Genomic DNA, 16910 nt, shown 5'->3' on the forward strand with positions numbered 1-16910 from the left:
GATGTCCAATGAGTCAAACATTGGCATGTGATATCTGTCTCTCTCTCTTCATTTGTTTAGTTGACTTCGTCTCTTTGTGACCATATGTACTTCTGCATGCCAGATGTGTCTGTCAGTCACTGCTTCTTTCAGTTGTTGCATAGGCGTGTTCATAGCTTCACAAAGCATGTGAGAAACGCTTGTACACTTTTGCTATCTTGCATGTGCATTTCTTTTGCAATTTGCAAACTGAAATAAAGGCATTGCACCATAGAAGCGCTCTCTTCTCTCTCCTTTTTCTGATACAGACACCAGTCAAATCCCACCTCTGCTAGAGCTGCTCTGGAAGCTACTTTCCCTCCTCCTACTGTCTGACAGTGGCATCGGTGAACTGGTTTACTTTGGACATTATATCCTTTAGCCCTGGTTGTAACATGGAGCGTGCATATATTTGTCTATTATGCATATAAACCGGTCTTGTATATCTTAATTTCGGCTTCAATGGCCACAAATGTCCAGTTCCTGTAAAACTCAAATTGACATATCAGAATCTACCGTGTCATACTACGGACAAAGCCATTCAGCCTGTGCAGTGCTGCCACCTGCTGGTCCCGTGAGTGCTTACACCCGCTGCATGATAAGATTAGATTGCTGCTTACAGACCATTAAAAGGTAAACTTTTAAGCGGACGATCGTGTGTCTAAGCAAGTCTCCTGTCTTTGTAAAGTTTTTTATATTGAATCAAGTTGATCAAAGAGGTTATTACTCCCATACTCAGGCTAAGACCTCCATTTACAGTATTTCCTATACTCAGGCCAACACCTCCCTTTAGATATTTCCCATACTCAGGCCAAGACCTCCATTAAGAGTATTTCCCATACTCAGGCCAAGGATAATGTCTCATTAGCTTGAATTCTCTGCAGACATTGATTAAGATGAAATGAGGCAAGATGGCAACTTTGGCCCATCCCTGATGGCCACCTCTGTTTTATTGGATAGTTTTGGTGGAGGTTAGCATCAACCAGGCCCATTTTCTCTCTCCAGGCACCTGCCTTAGTTGCCTTGTGGATGATTCAGCTCTGATTCTCTGGTGACTAATAAGATCTAAATGTTTTGCCACACTTACAAGAATGGTCGGACTTCTCACCAGTGTGAATTATTTACTATGTACTTGAAAGATAATCAATGAATTGCAACTTTTTTCTCACCTTTGGGACAGCCCAAGGCAGTTACGGAGAACTGGATTGGCCCATATCCAAACTGCATATAAGCTGCAACAGAACATTGCATCAGCTTCGGAAAGTAGCATTTCATTGATCATTTCCTGATTCTACCAAGTTATCGACTAGTTTGATTTCCCACTTTCAGAACGAGGATAGGGTGTTTCACCAGGGTGAACTGTCTGAAGACACTCCCAAAACAATAACATGACCTCTACACAGTGTGATCTGCCTGGTGTTTAAGGAGGTCAGACTTTGATTTGAATGATTTCCCGCATTCAGAACAAAGATAAGACCTCTCTCCAGTGTGAAGCTTTTGGTGTGTACTAAGCTGTCCCACGGCCATGAATGATTTCCCACACACAGAACAAAGGTAGGGCCTTTCCCGGGTGTGAACTCTGTGGTGTGTCACAAGATTGGACTTTGTTTTGAATGATTTCCCACACTCAAAACATGAATATGGTCTCTCCACAGTGTGAACGATTTGGTGTTTGAGAAGTTCTGGCTTTGATCTGAACGATTTCACACACTCAGAACAATGATAAGGCCTCACACCTGTGTGAAGTATTTGGTGCGTGCCAAGTTGTATTGGTGTTTTGAATGATTTCCCACACTCAGGACAAGGGTAGGGCCTCTCACTAGTGTGAACTCTCTGGTGTTTAAGAATATCGGACCTTTTTCTGAAAAATCTTCCACACTCAGAGCAAGAATAAGGTTTTTCACTCGTGTGGACCTTCTGATGTTTAAGAAGCTCTGATCTTGATCGGAATAATTTCTTACACTCAAAACAGTCAAAGGGTCTCTCGCCCGTGTGAACTCTCTGGTGAGTAATAAGGTGGGACTTTGTTCTGAAGGATTTCTCACACTCGGAACAAGGATAGCGCCTCTCATTGGTGTGAATTCGCTGATGGCTCAGGAGTTCAGAATTGGACTTGAAAGATTTCCCACACTCTGAACAGGGATAGGGCCTCTCACCTGTATGGTCTCTTTGGTGAATGACAAGTTTTGCTTTCAGAATGAATGATTTTCCACATTCAGGACAAGGATAAGGCCTCTCATTGGTGTGAACTCTGAGATGTGTAAGAAGAATTGACTTTGTTTTAAATGATTTCCCACACTCTGAACAGGGGTATGGCCTCTCTGCAGTGTGGACTCTGTAGTGGCTGACAAGTTCTGATTTGGATCTGAATGATTTCCCACATTCAGAACAACGATAAGGTTTCTCGCCAGTGTGGATTTTCTGGTGCGTACGAAGTTGTCCTGCTGCTTTGAAAGATTTCCCACACACAGAACAAGGATAGGGCCTCTCACTGGTGTGAACTCTTTGGTGGCGTACAAGGTCTGCTTTTTTTCTGAATGGTTTCCCACACTCATAACAATAATGCGGCTTCTCATCACTATTAATGCTCTCAGGCTCAACAAAGTCTATGCCTGAACTGAATGATTTCCCACACTCAGAACATGCTGGGCACCCCCCTTGCACAGAGAGACCATTTTGATGTCTGTAAAGTGGTGGCTTCAATTTACGATCTGTCCCACAGCCTGAACACAAATAGGGTTTCTCATGAGCCTTCCAGCCACTAAAGGGATCCATTCCACTATCTGCATTATAATCTCTGTGATGTGGGTTTCCAATACTGAGCTTTCTTCCTAAAGAACATTGTGTGACACCATTATCTTGTCCATTATCATCTGGAGGGGAGATAAGACATCCCTCTGAGGGGCTCCCCATATTCTGTACATCTGTTGGAAAGAAAATGTTATTGTTAGTTGAATGTGTAGTTGGTCTAGACCTGATCACAGGAAGATGGACCTTTTGTGTGGTGTACAGTGTCTCCTCATTTGTTGGTACTATGATTTTATACTGAGGAATGGAGATGGCCCTTTCATATGGTGTACAGTATCTCCTCCTCATTTGTTGGTACTATGATGTTATACTGAGGAATGGAGATGGGCCTTTCATATGGTGTACAGTATCTCCTCCTCATTTGTTGGCGCTATGATGTTATACTGAGGAATGGAGATGGGCCTTTCATATGGTGTACAGTATCTCCTCATTTGTTGGCGCTATGATGTTATACTGAGGAATGGAGATGGGCCTTTCATATGGTGTACAGTATCTCCTCCCCATTTGTTGGTACTATGATGTTATACTGGGGAATGGAGATGGGCCTCTCATATGGTGCACAGTATTATCCTCATTTGTTGGTGCTATGATGCTATACTGAGGAATGGAGATGGACCTTTCATATACTGTACAGTATCTCCCCCTCATTTGTTAGTACTATGATGTTATACTGAGCAATGGAGATGGGCCTTTCATATGGTGTACAGTATCTCCTCCCCATTTGTTGGTACTATGATGTTATACCGAGGAATGGAGATGGACCTTTCATATGGTGTACAGTATCTCCTCCCCCTTTGTTGGTACTATGATGTTATACCGAGGAATGGAGATGGACCTTTCATATGGTGTACAGTATCTCCTCCTCATGTGTTGGTGCTATGATGTTACACTGAGGAATGGAGATGGGCGTTTCATATGGTGTACAGTATCTCCACCTCATTTGTTGGTGCTATGATGTTATACTGAGGAATGGAGATGGGCGTTTCATATGGTGTACAGTATATCCTCCACATTTGTTGGTACTATGATGTCATACTGAAGAATGGAGATGGGCCTTTCATATGGTGTACAGTATATCCTCCACATTTGTTGGCACTATGATGTTATACCAAGGAATGGAGATGGACCTTTCATATGGTGTACAGTATCTCCTCCTCATTTGTTGGTACTATGATGTTATACTGAGGAATGGAGATGGGCCTTTCATATGGTGTACAGTATCTCCTCCTCATGTGTTGGTACTATGATGTTATACCGAGGAATGGAGATGGACCTTTCATATGGTGTACAGTATCTCCCCCTCATTTGTTGGTACTATGATGTTATACTGGGGAATGGAGATGGTCCTTTCATATGGTGTACAGTATCTCCTCCTCATTTGTTGGTACTATGATGTTATACTGAGGAATGTAGATGGACCTTTCATATGGTGTACAGTATCTTCTCCTCATTTGTTGGTGCTATGATGTTATACTGAGGAATGGAGATGGGCGTTTCATATGGTGTACAGTGTCTCCTCCTCATTTGTTGGTACTATGATGTTATACTGGGGAATGGAGATGGTCCTTTCATATGGTGTACAGTATCTCCTCCTCATTTGTTGGTACTATGATGTTATACTGAGGAATGTAGATGGACCTTTCATATGGTGTACAGTATCTCCTCCTCATTTGTTGGTGCTATGATGTTATACTGAGGAATGGAGATGGGCGTTTCATATGGTGTACAGTGTCTCCTCCTCATTTGTTGATGCGATGATGTTATACTGAGGAATGGAGATGGACCTTTCATATCTCCTGCATATTAGATGATGTTGTAGTTACATTTGGACAGCAATGAGGGATTTTTCCTGTTATTATTATGTAAGCATGCTTTCCTTTGCAGCAAGATTTCTCTGTAATACAATAGTGACCAAGGTAACTTACAAGAGCAGAGTTACTCTTTCCAAAAGTAATTAGCATAGCACTTCTTAGCTAGCACTCTCACACCACTGTCACCTAAAGGTATGTTCACACCTTTGACGGATGTCGCCTGTTGGGGATCAGGACCTGTGTAGCTGATGATGCGCTGTGTTTCTATGCTGGGTAGCAATGGAGGCACGGCAAGCAACGAGTACAGTGGGGATTGGCGTCGCTGGCGGTGAGTAGATCGCTCGCATGTTGGGAGTAGCTGGCTTGCCGTACACAGGCCTGATTATTGGCTGAGGGGGTTGTTATCGGCCTCCTCAGCCGACTTAAAGAGAATCCCACCAGTACTGCAAAGTACTTAAAGACCGTTATGTAGCTTGTACTCTCCTCTTTCATTTGATGCCTGAATCGCTGTTCTACACCAAATAGTTTTTGCTTCATTTCAATTTAAAAATCACGGCTGCCATCTTGGCTATGTTATAACTTCCAAGTCACCCCTGTCTTCTCTGTTAAGAAGTGCATCACTGAATGAAGCAGGAAGAGGAAGTGACATGCATGGCCATTGAATAGTGAAGGAAGCAGGAAGAGGAAGTTGCATGCATGGCCATTGAATAGTGAAGGAAGCAGGAAGAGGAAGTTACATGCATGGCCATTGCAAGAGGCTCCTCCATGGGGGTCATAGCACGACGTTGTATGAAGTTGTCTGGCCCCATGCATTTTATAGCAGCAATACCAGCGGGAGTTTGGATAAAACAAGTGGCTGGTAAGTGTGCTGACTCTCAATTGTTCATGGGTATACTTAAAGGCATATCCATGAGAGGTGCTCAGAGTCCCTTTAAGTCAGGTGTGTGTACAAGACTTAAGAGGTGATATGAAGAGGTGTTGATAATTTTTCACTTTGTCTTCACATGCTAATCCTGTAGATGTAGAAGGAAATGTGAGGGTTTCCCTGCAGTTGGTAATGAGAAGTTACCTGTGCTGTCATGTAAAGAATATTCCTCTTCTTTAATGATCTTCATCATTATTTCCCCCTCCTCCATGGACTGCTGATCACTTCTCACATACGTCTCCTCTTCTTCCTCTTTAACTATCACCATTATTTCTCTCTCGTCCACAGACTGATCACTCCTCGCATGTGTCTCTTCTTCTTCATTTTTGACCTCAGCTTTTATACCAAACACCTAAAACAAAAGAGATGAAAGGTATATTTTTACATACAGCCAGTAAAAATATAATAAGACACAACACAACAATATCTATCTTGTGCAGGTTGCAGTCACTTCTATGTACTGGACTTTCACTGCCACCAACCTGATAATGGTGGGAGATGGTGTGATCTTCCTGTGGACAATCCTGGGAATAAAGAGGACCTGTACATCTCTCTGGTGGGTTTCTGTTACTGGATCCACCTGTAGAAAACACACACATAGACAGAATACAATGGGCGTGATTCACAAAGTTTTCTTCACCTGTTTTCCTCTGTTTTCACCTTTTACAGGGAAACTTCAGCCTAAACAAACATACTGTCATTAAGTTACATTAGTTATGTTAATTAGAATAGATAGGTAATATAATTTTTTACCCACCCCGTTTTAAAAGAACAAGCACATGTTTGTGATTCATGTGGGCTGCCATCTGTGTCATGGGAGCAGCCATCTTTTTGGTTGAAAGGAGGTGACAGAGAGCATAAGACACAGTTCCAACTGTCCTGTGTCCTGATAACCCCTCCCAGCTCCATGCGCTAGGCTTCAAATGTCAAATTCAAAATGTAAAAAAAAGAAAAATGCACCAAAACAGCAGAACGAGAACAACAACATCAGAAATCCCATCATGCTTTGCACAGCATCAGGGGGAAAATGCCCGGGCAGTTTTCTTCTGTGCAGCTAAAAATGAGGCTTGTATAAGAGAAACAAAGTTCTGATGCTGTGAAACTGTTAAATAAACACCAGGCCTTTTCAGTGCTGCTGAGTCAATTTTTAGTCTGGAGGTTCACTTTAAGCTCCCAAAGAGCAAAAATATAAGATAAATAAGGTAAGAAAAGTAGTATTGAAATGAAGTTAATCAGGAATAGTGATGGGCTCACGAGTAATCACAAGTCCCTAAGGATTCGAATTTGTGATTAAAATGAAGCTTAATTGCCTCAGCTGTGTAGCTGGATGATAAGGGGTTAGTTACCCATAAGTCGGTCGTCCTCCCTGCGCTCCAAACATCTTGCATGCGTTCTATTGGACGCGTTGCAAGCCTCACCACCGCACCCTTCCCCCTTCCGGCTTGAATCACAAATTCGAGTCCTTAGGGACTCCTGAGCCCATCACTAATCAGGAACAACTTATTTTGAGTGATTATTTTGCTTATAAATGTGCTGAAAGGTTATTTCTATCAATTGGGTGAAAAATAAAAACTGTATGAGAAATTTTGTGAATAGAGCCCATTATCTCTATGTGATTATCAGATGATGGGGAGGATCTAGGTCAGGCATGGGCAAACTTGGCCCTCCAGCCGTTACGGAACTACAAGTCCCATAATGCATTGCAGGAGTCTGACAGCCACAGTCATGCCTCATAAAGGCAAATGCCTTGTGGGACTTGTAGTTCCTTAACAGCTGGAGGGCCAAGTTTGCCCATGCCTGATCTAGGTGGACCCTCTACAATGCTCTATCCTACACAAAAAGTGAAAGTCTCCTCTTACCCGGTGATGTGAGGGGCGGCTGATTTTGCATCATGACGTCCTTATAGAGGTCCTTCTATATACTGACAGTCCTGCATGGAGAAACAGACAGAGATATCCAGCCTTGTACTCCGGGTCACATGACTCTCATGTGGTTTTCATCCATCCTCATTGCTGTGGTCATGTGATCTGTGTAGCATTTTCCTCTCTTAGAAAAAGATAACAGGCAGAGGATATCTTTTAGCAAACACAAATAGCCTGACAATCTGGGCAACTGTAACAAAACAAAAGTTTGCCTTCTTAAAACAGAACAGGTTTGCAATTATTTAGGTTGGAGTGAGCATATGATATCTCCCACGATGCATCACTGCTGAATATGCAAATCCCCTCCGGCCCAATGACATGTCTCTCAGTGACTCACTGATCCAGCAACCTGCCCCTCACTTTACTCCCAGCCCTTCAGAATGCATTGTATTTACTTTAATAAAGCTACTAAGTCTGATTTATATCGATGATCGTCCCTCTTCTAGCAACAGTTCTCTCCAGTTACCTACTGTGAAGCTGGGCACAGTACGGGGGTACTGAGGAACTAAGACATACTATGGAGGGACACACAATGGGGGTACTGAGGAACTAAGACATACTATGGGGGACACACAATGGGGGTACTGGGAAACTGGGACATACTATGGAGGGGGACACACAATGGGGGTACTGGGCAACTGGGACATACTATGGGGGACACACTATGGGGGTACTGGGAAACTGGGACATACTATGGGGGACACACTATGGGGGTACTGGGAAACTGGGACATACTATGGGGGAACTGGGAAACTAGGACATACTATGGGGCACACACTATGGGGGTACTGGGAAACTGGGACATACTATGGGGGACACACTATGTGGGTACTGGGAAACTGGGACATACTATGGGGGACACACTATGGGGGTACTGGGAAACTGGGACATACTATGGGGGACACACTATGGGGGTACTGGGAAACTGGGACATACTATGGGGGGACACACAATGGGGGTACTGGGAAGCTAGGACATACTATGGGGCACACACTGTGGGGGTACTGGGAAACTGGGACATACTATGGGGGACACACTATGGGGGAACTGGGAAACTAGGACATACTATGGGGGTACTGGGAAACTGGGACATACTATGGGGGACACACTATGGGGGTACTGGGAAACTGGGACATACTATGGGGGACACACTATGGGGGTACTGGGAAACTAGGACATACTATGGGGGACACACTATGGGGGTACTGGGAAACTGGGACATACTATGGGGGACACACTGTGGAGGTACCGGGAAACTAGGACATACTATGGGGGGACGGGGACGAGTTCTGGGAAACTGGGACATACTATAGTGGGACACACTATGTGGGTACTGGTAAGCTAGGACATACTATGGGGTGCACACTACAGGGGTTACTGGGGAACTGGGACATACTATGGGGGGACACACAATGGGGGTACTGGGAAACTGGGACATACTATGGGGCACACACTGTGGGGGTACTGGGAAACTGGGACATACTATGGGGGACACACTATGAGGGTACCGGGAAACTAGGACATACTATGGGGGACACACTATGGGGGTACTGGGAAACTGGGACATACCGTGGGGCACACACTGTGGAGGTACCGGGAAACTAGGACATACTATGGGGACACAGTACAGGGATACTAGTAAACTAGGACATACTATGGGGAGACGGACACTATGGGGCTTCTGGGAAACTATGACATACTATGTGAGTCCCTATGAAGGAAGTGGTAAGCTGAAATGCAAAGGGCATATTTATAGACACACACTGACAAAAAAAATGTACTAAAATTGTTAAAATAAGAAAAAGTAGCAGTGAATATAAACAGTGACATTGCAGGGAGGAGTAACACACTGGTACAGATGATAAAGAGATACATTATTTACATACACAGAGGATGCTTCTGATTGTAGTAGAGATTTGCTAATAACATAAATTTAACAATCTGAAAACATCAAGAGTGATAACATGACATTACGTTGGTTACCAATGTCATCTCTTCCATTAACCTTAGCTGAATTAAAGCCAATCCAAGGCAGTTAAAAAGTAAAGAAAAAAAGTTGGATACTTACCTAGCTTCCATAGCTCTCACACCTCGGGTTCCATTTAAATGGCAGCTTGTCGGATATGTTGGCTGCGCTCTCTGCGGTGTATGAGTGGCTCCGTGCTACTGTGCAGAGGTAGCGGTAACCGTGCAGGTACAGTACTGCTGCACTCATGCACTAAAAGGAGGGCTGCTGCAAACTGTCAGAGGGTCTTGGGCGGCAGAGGTGGTCTCGAGAAGGACGTGGGGAACCTCTAGACAATCCAGAGTCTCTTCCTTTTTTAGGTCTCAGGTACACTTTAAAGTATTAGAGGCAGAGGATTTGCAGAACAGCCAGGCAATGTGCATTATTTCAAAGGAAATAAAAATGTCAGCCTCCATATCCCTCTCACCTCGGGTTCTCTTTAACTTACAGCTCCTGAACCTCATCAGCCCTCCAGTGTTCCAGGTCAGCTCAAAACAATTTTTTTTACCTGATAAACCTACACTTCCCTATTATTTCCTCATCCCATACAGTATAGTATGACTGTAAGTCCAAACTTACCAGGTGTGACCATAAACCAGTCACTCACTACCTCCCCTGTAGCAAGTCCCAGCATCCCTACATCCTGCCACTGCCCTCTTCACTTCCTGACTAGATGCCCCGCCTCTTCCTATCTGTGTTTCCCTCCTTCTGCCATTAGCTAACATGGTAGGCGCATCACACTTCTATTCAGGACTGGAGGATATGCCTTCCATAGCGGCGACTGCCATCTTGTGGAGAAAATGCAAACTGCACTATAGCTTATTCGCTAATAGTTCATGCATTTTGTGATTAATAAATATTGTTATTTATTATAATTTGGTAGTCTTTTTTTTAAACCGTTCACCCTGGAGGAACCCTTCAAATAATTTATGTATGTCAGGGAACGCAAGTATTAGTGAAGGAAGGGGGGGGGGGGGGGCTCAGGGGGAGGGGGATTTATTTTGCAGGTGACATGAACTTTAAAAGAAGGTGTGGCTAAGGAACACTGGGGAATCCTGGTTGAGAAAGCCTGATCTAGTATTTATATAGCACTGACATCTTCTGCCGCACTTTACAGAGTTTGTAGTCATGTCACTGACTGTCCTCAGATGAGTTCACAATCGCAATACATAGTCATATGCTAGGTGAATCATAGGAAGAAGCCAGTGAACTTATTTGTATGTATTTGGGATGTGGGAGGAAAAAAAGAGAACCCAGGGGAAACCCATGCAGACATGTGGAGAACATACAAACTCCGTGCAGATAGTGCCCTGGCTGGGAGTCGATATTAAAGAGAACCTGTACTGATTAAAAATATTTAAAATAAACACATGAGGTAACTTCAAATGAACATTACATAGTTACCTTGCCATCAGTTCCTCTCAGAAGCTCACCATTTTCTTCTTACAACGATCCCTTCCAGTTCTGACAATATTTTGTCAGATCTGAAATATATCAGTTGCTGTCAATTAAATATCAGTTGCTGTCAGTTATAGCTGAGAGGAAAACTGATGTACCAGGTAATGTCCATATTTCCATATGGCTCAAGTGGACGATGTTACAGTTTAACAGTGTGCTGACCAGAAAGCTGTTATGGGTAATGGCCATTTTCAAAATGGAGGACGGAAAATTCTTTGATCACAGTGAACAAACAGGACGCGGGACAGGAGAAAGACACTGAGGAGTAGACTACATGGAAGGTAAGTATGACTTGTGTATGCTTATTTTGACTTGTAATTTTCAGTTCAGGTTTTCTTTAAGGACCTAGTGCTGCAAGGTGCAAGTGGTATCTGCTACACCACCATGGTCAATAAAATTCAAAAAATTCCAGCTTTCCCCTTTACTGAAAACAGTGACTGGGGCTCCACAATCCCGACTGACCTGTGGGTGACTACTTGCCCAGGCAATATATCATCATTTTGCCAAAATTAGATTCAAACATTTTCTCATTAACTTTGTAGTGAGTGCATGACTGCTCAAGCAATACAGGTGCCTTTTCCCATAGCTCCCAACTGTCCCTTTTTTGGAGCCCTGTTCCTCTGTCCCTCTTTCCTCCTCATTTGTTCCTCTTTCAGGACTTTGTCCCTCTTTCTATGTAAATATATATATTTCTCTACTAAAAAGTGTGTTTGATTGACTCTAAACGTTATACTCATCCTTTAAATTGATATATTACTAATTTTAAAATGTTAAAATGAAAGAAAATGGATCAGGATAGAAAGAACCAGTGTGGTTTGAATTATAAACAACATATTTTTCTCATGAAATTTTTATGGTATGCGTGACTAGGGGTGTGACAGGAGTGTGATCAGGGGCGTGTCATGGGTGTGGCTCAAGTGTCCCTCTCATCTCAAAAAGTTGGGAGGTATGCTTTCCCCCATTTCTTCCCTAAGAGAACGATACTCCTCCACGTCACCTTCTCTCTTCTGCCCTATGTGTTTACACGGGTGCATATTATTTCGGCACAGCTCAGTTCGGCGCGGTGGGAGCTAAATAACGGCTCTCACCACTGCCGCTAAACTCCGAGGCGGCATTAAAAACTATTCCCCCTCCGAGTTGTCGCAACTCGGAGGGAGATATAATTTGGTGTCTGGCAGCCACCAGAGCCCCCGAATTACCGCTACGCGGGGCGCGCAGCATAGCATTGCCGCTATGGGGCGCCCAGTTTTGGCACTCAGCTCTGAGAGACGCACGCCAAAATAAGCTGATCCGTGTTTACACAGTAACTTGATACAGTCAAAGTTTGGCTGGTACTTTTGGGGCATTCGTAGTTGGTGCATGATAGGACATTGGAGACTGTTCTCAACACTAACAGGAATTTGATTAGGGGCCCCAAGAATTTTTATTTGGCATCCCAGCCCCATTTGATATCGTCCTTGGCTTTGTCAGTTGATGAGCAGGTGCCCCCGACTGAACCTGTGAGATATTTGTTGGGGATAATGTCCTTTTCATCCACCAAGTCGCACTCGCAGCGCACAAAGGTGACAGTTCTGGTCAGTGGCGTAGCTAAGGAGCTGTGGGCCCCGTTTTCTTGTGGGCCGCCCCACCCCCCCCCCAAGCACTCAATTGATACACCACACCAAAACCTGCCAATGGCAACTACAGTGTCTGAGGTGCAAGAAGGGGATGGGGAACAGTTTGTTAATAATTACCACTATTCAAAGTATCTATAGAAGTGATAATTATGAGCACAGGACCGATAGAGAGCTAATACTGTAGTTGAGGGAGGGCCCTTCGGGGCCCCAATGCGGCCACTACCTCTGCACCCCCTATTGCTATGCCCTGGTCCTGTATCATGGAAGCTGATGACAGTCTGGTCCTTCTCCTGGTGCTTTTGGAGGGGCAGCTGATTTTTGCTTCACCAACAAACATGAAGATCTGAAGTGTATAGCTTGTAACAGATGTTACAGCAATCGTTGTCCACTGTGATTGCCTTAGGACCAAACTTTTGTATGGCTGGTGGTCACTGAGAGACATGACTCACAGAGATAGGAGGAATGTATGGTTATAAGGTGGGTTCTGTGGCTAGAAGCCTAGGTAGCAACTTAACCACTTGCCGACCAGTGGATTTCGGTCTGAACTGTGCTGCGTGGGCTCTCCAGCCCGCAGCACAGATCAGGTTTTAGCCAGGGCGATCAGACTTACCCCCTTTTTTCCCCACTAGGGGGATGTCCTGCTGGGGGGGGTCTGATCGCCGCCAGCTCTCTGCGCTTTGCAGGGGGGGGCTCGTCAAAGCCCCCCTCCCCAGCGTTTTCGGCGCTCCGTCCCCCTCCCTCCCTCTCTGAGCTGCGCAGGACGGATATCCGTCCTGCGCATTGTAGGATAGGCTTCAGCCTATCAAATGACGGCGATCCCCAGCCAATCAGAGGCCGGGGATCGCCGATCTGCCTTACGGCGCTGCTGCGCAGCAGCGCCGTTTGATGTAAACAGCGGGGATTTCTTCCCCGCGTGTTTACATTTTGCCAGCGAGACTCCGTGAACGGACATGGAAAGGCCGCTCGTTCCCATGGAAACCTGCAGACGACCAGTTTACGCCAATCGGCGTTAGCTGGTCGTCAAGAGGTTAAAGGACAACTGAAGTCAGAAGAACATGGAGGCTGCCATATTTATTTCCTTTTAAACAATACCAGTTGCCTGGCAGCCCTGCTGATCAATTTAGCCGCAGTAGTGTCTGAATCACACCTGAAACAAGCATGCAGCTAATCTTGTCGGATCTGACAATAATGTCAGAAACACCTGACTATGGCTAAAATTACTAGAGGCAGATTATCAGCAGAGTAGCCAGGCAACTGGTATGGCTTAAAAGAAAATATATACGGCAGCCTTCATATACCTTTCACTTCAGTTTCCCTATAAGTATCTGCAAGCTCCACTGCTGCCTTTGCTATTCTCTGCAAACGTGTAGAAGCTTGTCCTGGTCAATGAGGTCATTCAGATTTTCTAGTGTCAATTTTACTACTCTCTGTTTATTGCCAGAATGTGCAGGGGCGTAGCAATAGGGGTTGCAGAGGTAGTGACTGCATCGGGGCCTTTGGGCCAGGGGGCCCCATGAGGCCCTTCCTAAACCAAAGTATAAGCTGTTTATTGGTCCTGTGGTGGTAATAATCACTTCTATAGATGCTTTGAAAGGTAGTAATCATGAACAAACTGTTCCCTATCCCCTTCTTGCACCTCTAATACTGAAGATGACCTTGGCAGGTTTTGTTGTGCCGTATGGAGTGTTACGTAACGAGTGCTTGGGGGGCCCAATGTAAAACTCACATCGAGGCCCATAGCTCCATTGCTACGCCACTGAGAATGTGATGACTAAATCACATTCTGCAGCCTCTCTTAGCCTGGCGCTCTTCTCTCTCAGCCTGGCACTCTCCAGCCCCTCTCTTTGTCTGGTGCCATGCAGCCTCTCTCACTCAGCCTGGCACTCTGCAGCCTCTCAGCCTGGTATTCTTCAGTTTATACACACACACACACTACACACACACACTACACACACACACACACACACACACACACACACACACACACAGACACAGACACACACACACGTTTTGTAGAGGAAGCATAACCTGTACACAGTCTAGCGATGCAGTTGTGCTTCTAACCCTATTGCTATGTAACCTAACAGAAAGGCACAGAGCTGCAGCAGCAATGTTCAGTTTCTTTTCACTCAGGGAGATAAGTCCAAATGGTTTCAAATAATTTATTTAAAAGCAAAACCAATAAACATTTACAGAAAAGGATAAAACGAAGAATACAGTAAATACTCAAGCAAGGGGCACACATATTACAGTCGTGTGTGTTTTGCTGCACATGGCACACTTCCACACTGGCCATTGTAGTTAATGGTCCACTTGGGAATCATTTTTTGCTATGATTTAAAATCCCATAGCAGTTTGTTTTTTACCCCACAACGCATGTGTTTCCAAACGAAATACTTTGAGGTTAATTCTAAAGAAAATAGTGTAACAGCTGTGCTATGTCTACAGGAACGCACATAGCGTGTGCAAGCTCATTTTATCCCGCGCTGCTTTTGCGCGGTAGGTTTAGTGAATCAACTTGAGTGTTCCTTTATTGTCTGGCTGCAGATTTAGTGGTAATTGGAGATTCTCAGGCCCTTTCCATAAAGGTCGTCCAGCAGCGAGCAGATAAACCTGTTTAAAGGCTTAACAGCAGACAGATAATACGAGGGGCATTCTAAAGTTTAATTGTCATCCAGAAGGAATTATGGTATATTAAAATGTTGCCAGTGTCATCACTCATCCCTAAGTGCATGATGAAATTCAGCTCATATGTTTTTGTTTTTTTTCACAGAAGTGACTAAAGTGTGAGATGGAATAGATTGAGGCTCGCAGCGTGATAAAGCTCCTGCATTTGAAGAGTGATAGCGCCCAACAATAAAAATCCTCTTCATCTTGTTCCAACTGCGTCAACATCTGTCTTGAAAGGTGAGTCTTTGTTTCTGGAAAGGGGTTAGCAAACTTGGAACCCAGCGTGTCGACGCCTTAGACATGTGCAGTTCATCATGAATAATGCTCCACACACAACCATAAATGAGGCCAATTTCATTCATAATCATTTGTATGGTTGTTTATATCTCAGGATGAAACACTCCACTTTCTTCGCTGTGGTTGCATCGCCTGCCAATGGTCTTCCAGGTGTTGGCTTGTCTGTGAGGGACATGTGACCACTTTTCAGATTCCTTTTCCACCTCAAAATAGTGTCATAAGATGGGCAGTCGTTTCCATAAACTGCCATCATCTCATCATGAATTTTCTGGGCACCATTACCGTTCAAATACAGGAATTTCATACTGTGAGCCTCAGTCTTTTCCATCTCACACTTTAGTCACTTCTGGCACAGCCTGCAAGAGAAATAACGGATACAATGAGTAGATTTTCTCAACATCGTGCACTTAGGGACCAATGACACTGACAGAATTAAATTTATATACCATAATAATTTCCAGGTGACAACTAAAACTTCACAATACCTTCTCATATGTTCCTGGGACAGCTCTTTGTCTCAGAATCTCCTGCTTTTAAAGCAAACCTCAAGTGAAAAAAAAAAATGTTATAATGAATATTAGTGGCAAGGAGTCTCAGATTTTTATTTTCAGTTATATAGTTTTTTTTATACAACATTGCATCATTCTGTAATATTTGCAGTTTAGAAAGCACGCTGTCTTTTAACCATCTTAGCGGTATGGACGAGCTCAGCTCGTCCATCACCGCCGATGGCTGCCGCTCAGGCCCTGCTGGGCCGACTTTGATGAAATAAAAAGCAGCACACGCAGCCGGCACTTTGCCAGCCGCGTGTGCTGCCTGATCGCCGCCGCTCTGCGGCGATCCGCCGCTAGCAGCGGTGAAAGAGGGTCCCCCCAGCCGCCTGAGCCCTGCGCAGCTGGAACAAATAGTTCCGGCCAGCGCTAAGGGCTGGATCGGAGGCGGCTGACGTCCATGACGTCACTCCGCTCGTCGCCATGGCGACGAAGTAAGCAAAACATGGAAGGCCGCTCATTGCGGCCTTCCGTGTTACTTCTGGCGCCGGAGGCGATCAGAAGAACGCCTCCGGAGCGCCCTCTAGTGGGCTTTCATGCAGCCAACTTTAAGTTGGCTGCATGAAATAGTTTTTTTTTTATTTAAAAAAAACCCTCCCGCAGCCGCCCTGGCGATCTTAATAGAACGCCAGGGTGGTTAAGCTATAAAAGAAAGCAGAAATAATGACCCTTTGAACTGTCCTGCAGTAAAACCTTATCTGAAGCTGTTTTTTACTGTTTCTTTGATGTATAAGTGGTTCAGAAAATAGGACGGTCTCTGACTCAAGTTGGGTCAAAGAGCTCAGAGAAGCTCTTTAGTATAGATAAAAACTGATTTTTTTTTTAACTC

At 44.5% G+C, this 16910-nt stretch overlaps 1 protein-coding gene across 2 annotated transcripts; it reads right to left on the minus strand.

Annotated features, from left to right (window-relative positions):
- Positions 1-243: 243 nt before the first annotated feature.
- LOC137535111 (zinc finger protein 271-like) lies at positions 244-10144 on the minus strand. 2 transcript variants are annotated; one of them, XM_068256916.1, is made up of 5 exons: positions 10069-10144; positions 7422-7608; positions 6045-6142; positions 5707-5914; positions 244-2942 (listed from the first exon to the last, which is right to left on the minus strand). In XM_068256916.1, exons 2-5 carry the CDS (start codon positions 7453-7455, stop codon positions 1414-1416), a joined length of 1869 nt encoding a protein of 622 aa, XP_068113017.1. In that variant the 5' UTR covers positions 7456-7608; positions 10069-10144; the 3' UTR covers positions 244-1413. The 2 variants fall into 2 exon arrangements, with proteins under 2 accessions (XP_068113017.1, XP_068113018.1); XM_068256917.1 differs by lacking the exon at positions 10069-10144 and adding an exon at positions 9553-9591.
- Between the last annotated feature and the right edge of the window lie 6766 nt (positions 10145-16910).

Source organism: Hyperolius riggenbachi, chromosome 10 (assembly GCF_040937935.1).
Source record: "Hyperolius riggenbachi isolate aHypRig1 chromosome 10, aHypRig1.pri, whole genome shotgun sequence".
Classification (NCBI taxonomy): domain Eukaryota; kingdom Metazoa; phylum Chordata; class Amphibia; order Anura; family Hyperoliidae; genus Hyperolius; species Hyperolius riggenbachi.

What these genes read in the sequence shown, in the direction of transcription:
- LOC137535111 (XM_068256916.1), bottom strand. Translation starts at nt 7,455, where the DNA reads ATGATGCAAAATCAGCCGCCCCTCACATCACCGG. An exon ending in CCATCTCCCACCATTATCAG is followed by an intron (nt 5,915 to 6,044) that starts GTTGGTGGCAGT and finishes CTTTTGTTTTAG; the next exon opens with GTGTTTGGTATAAAAGCTGA. An exon ending in TTCTTTACATGACAGCACAG is followed by an intron (nt 2,943 to 5,706) that starts GTAACTTCTCAT and finishes TCTTTCCAACAG; the next exon opens with ATGTACAGAATATGGGGAGC.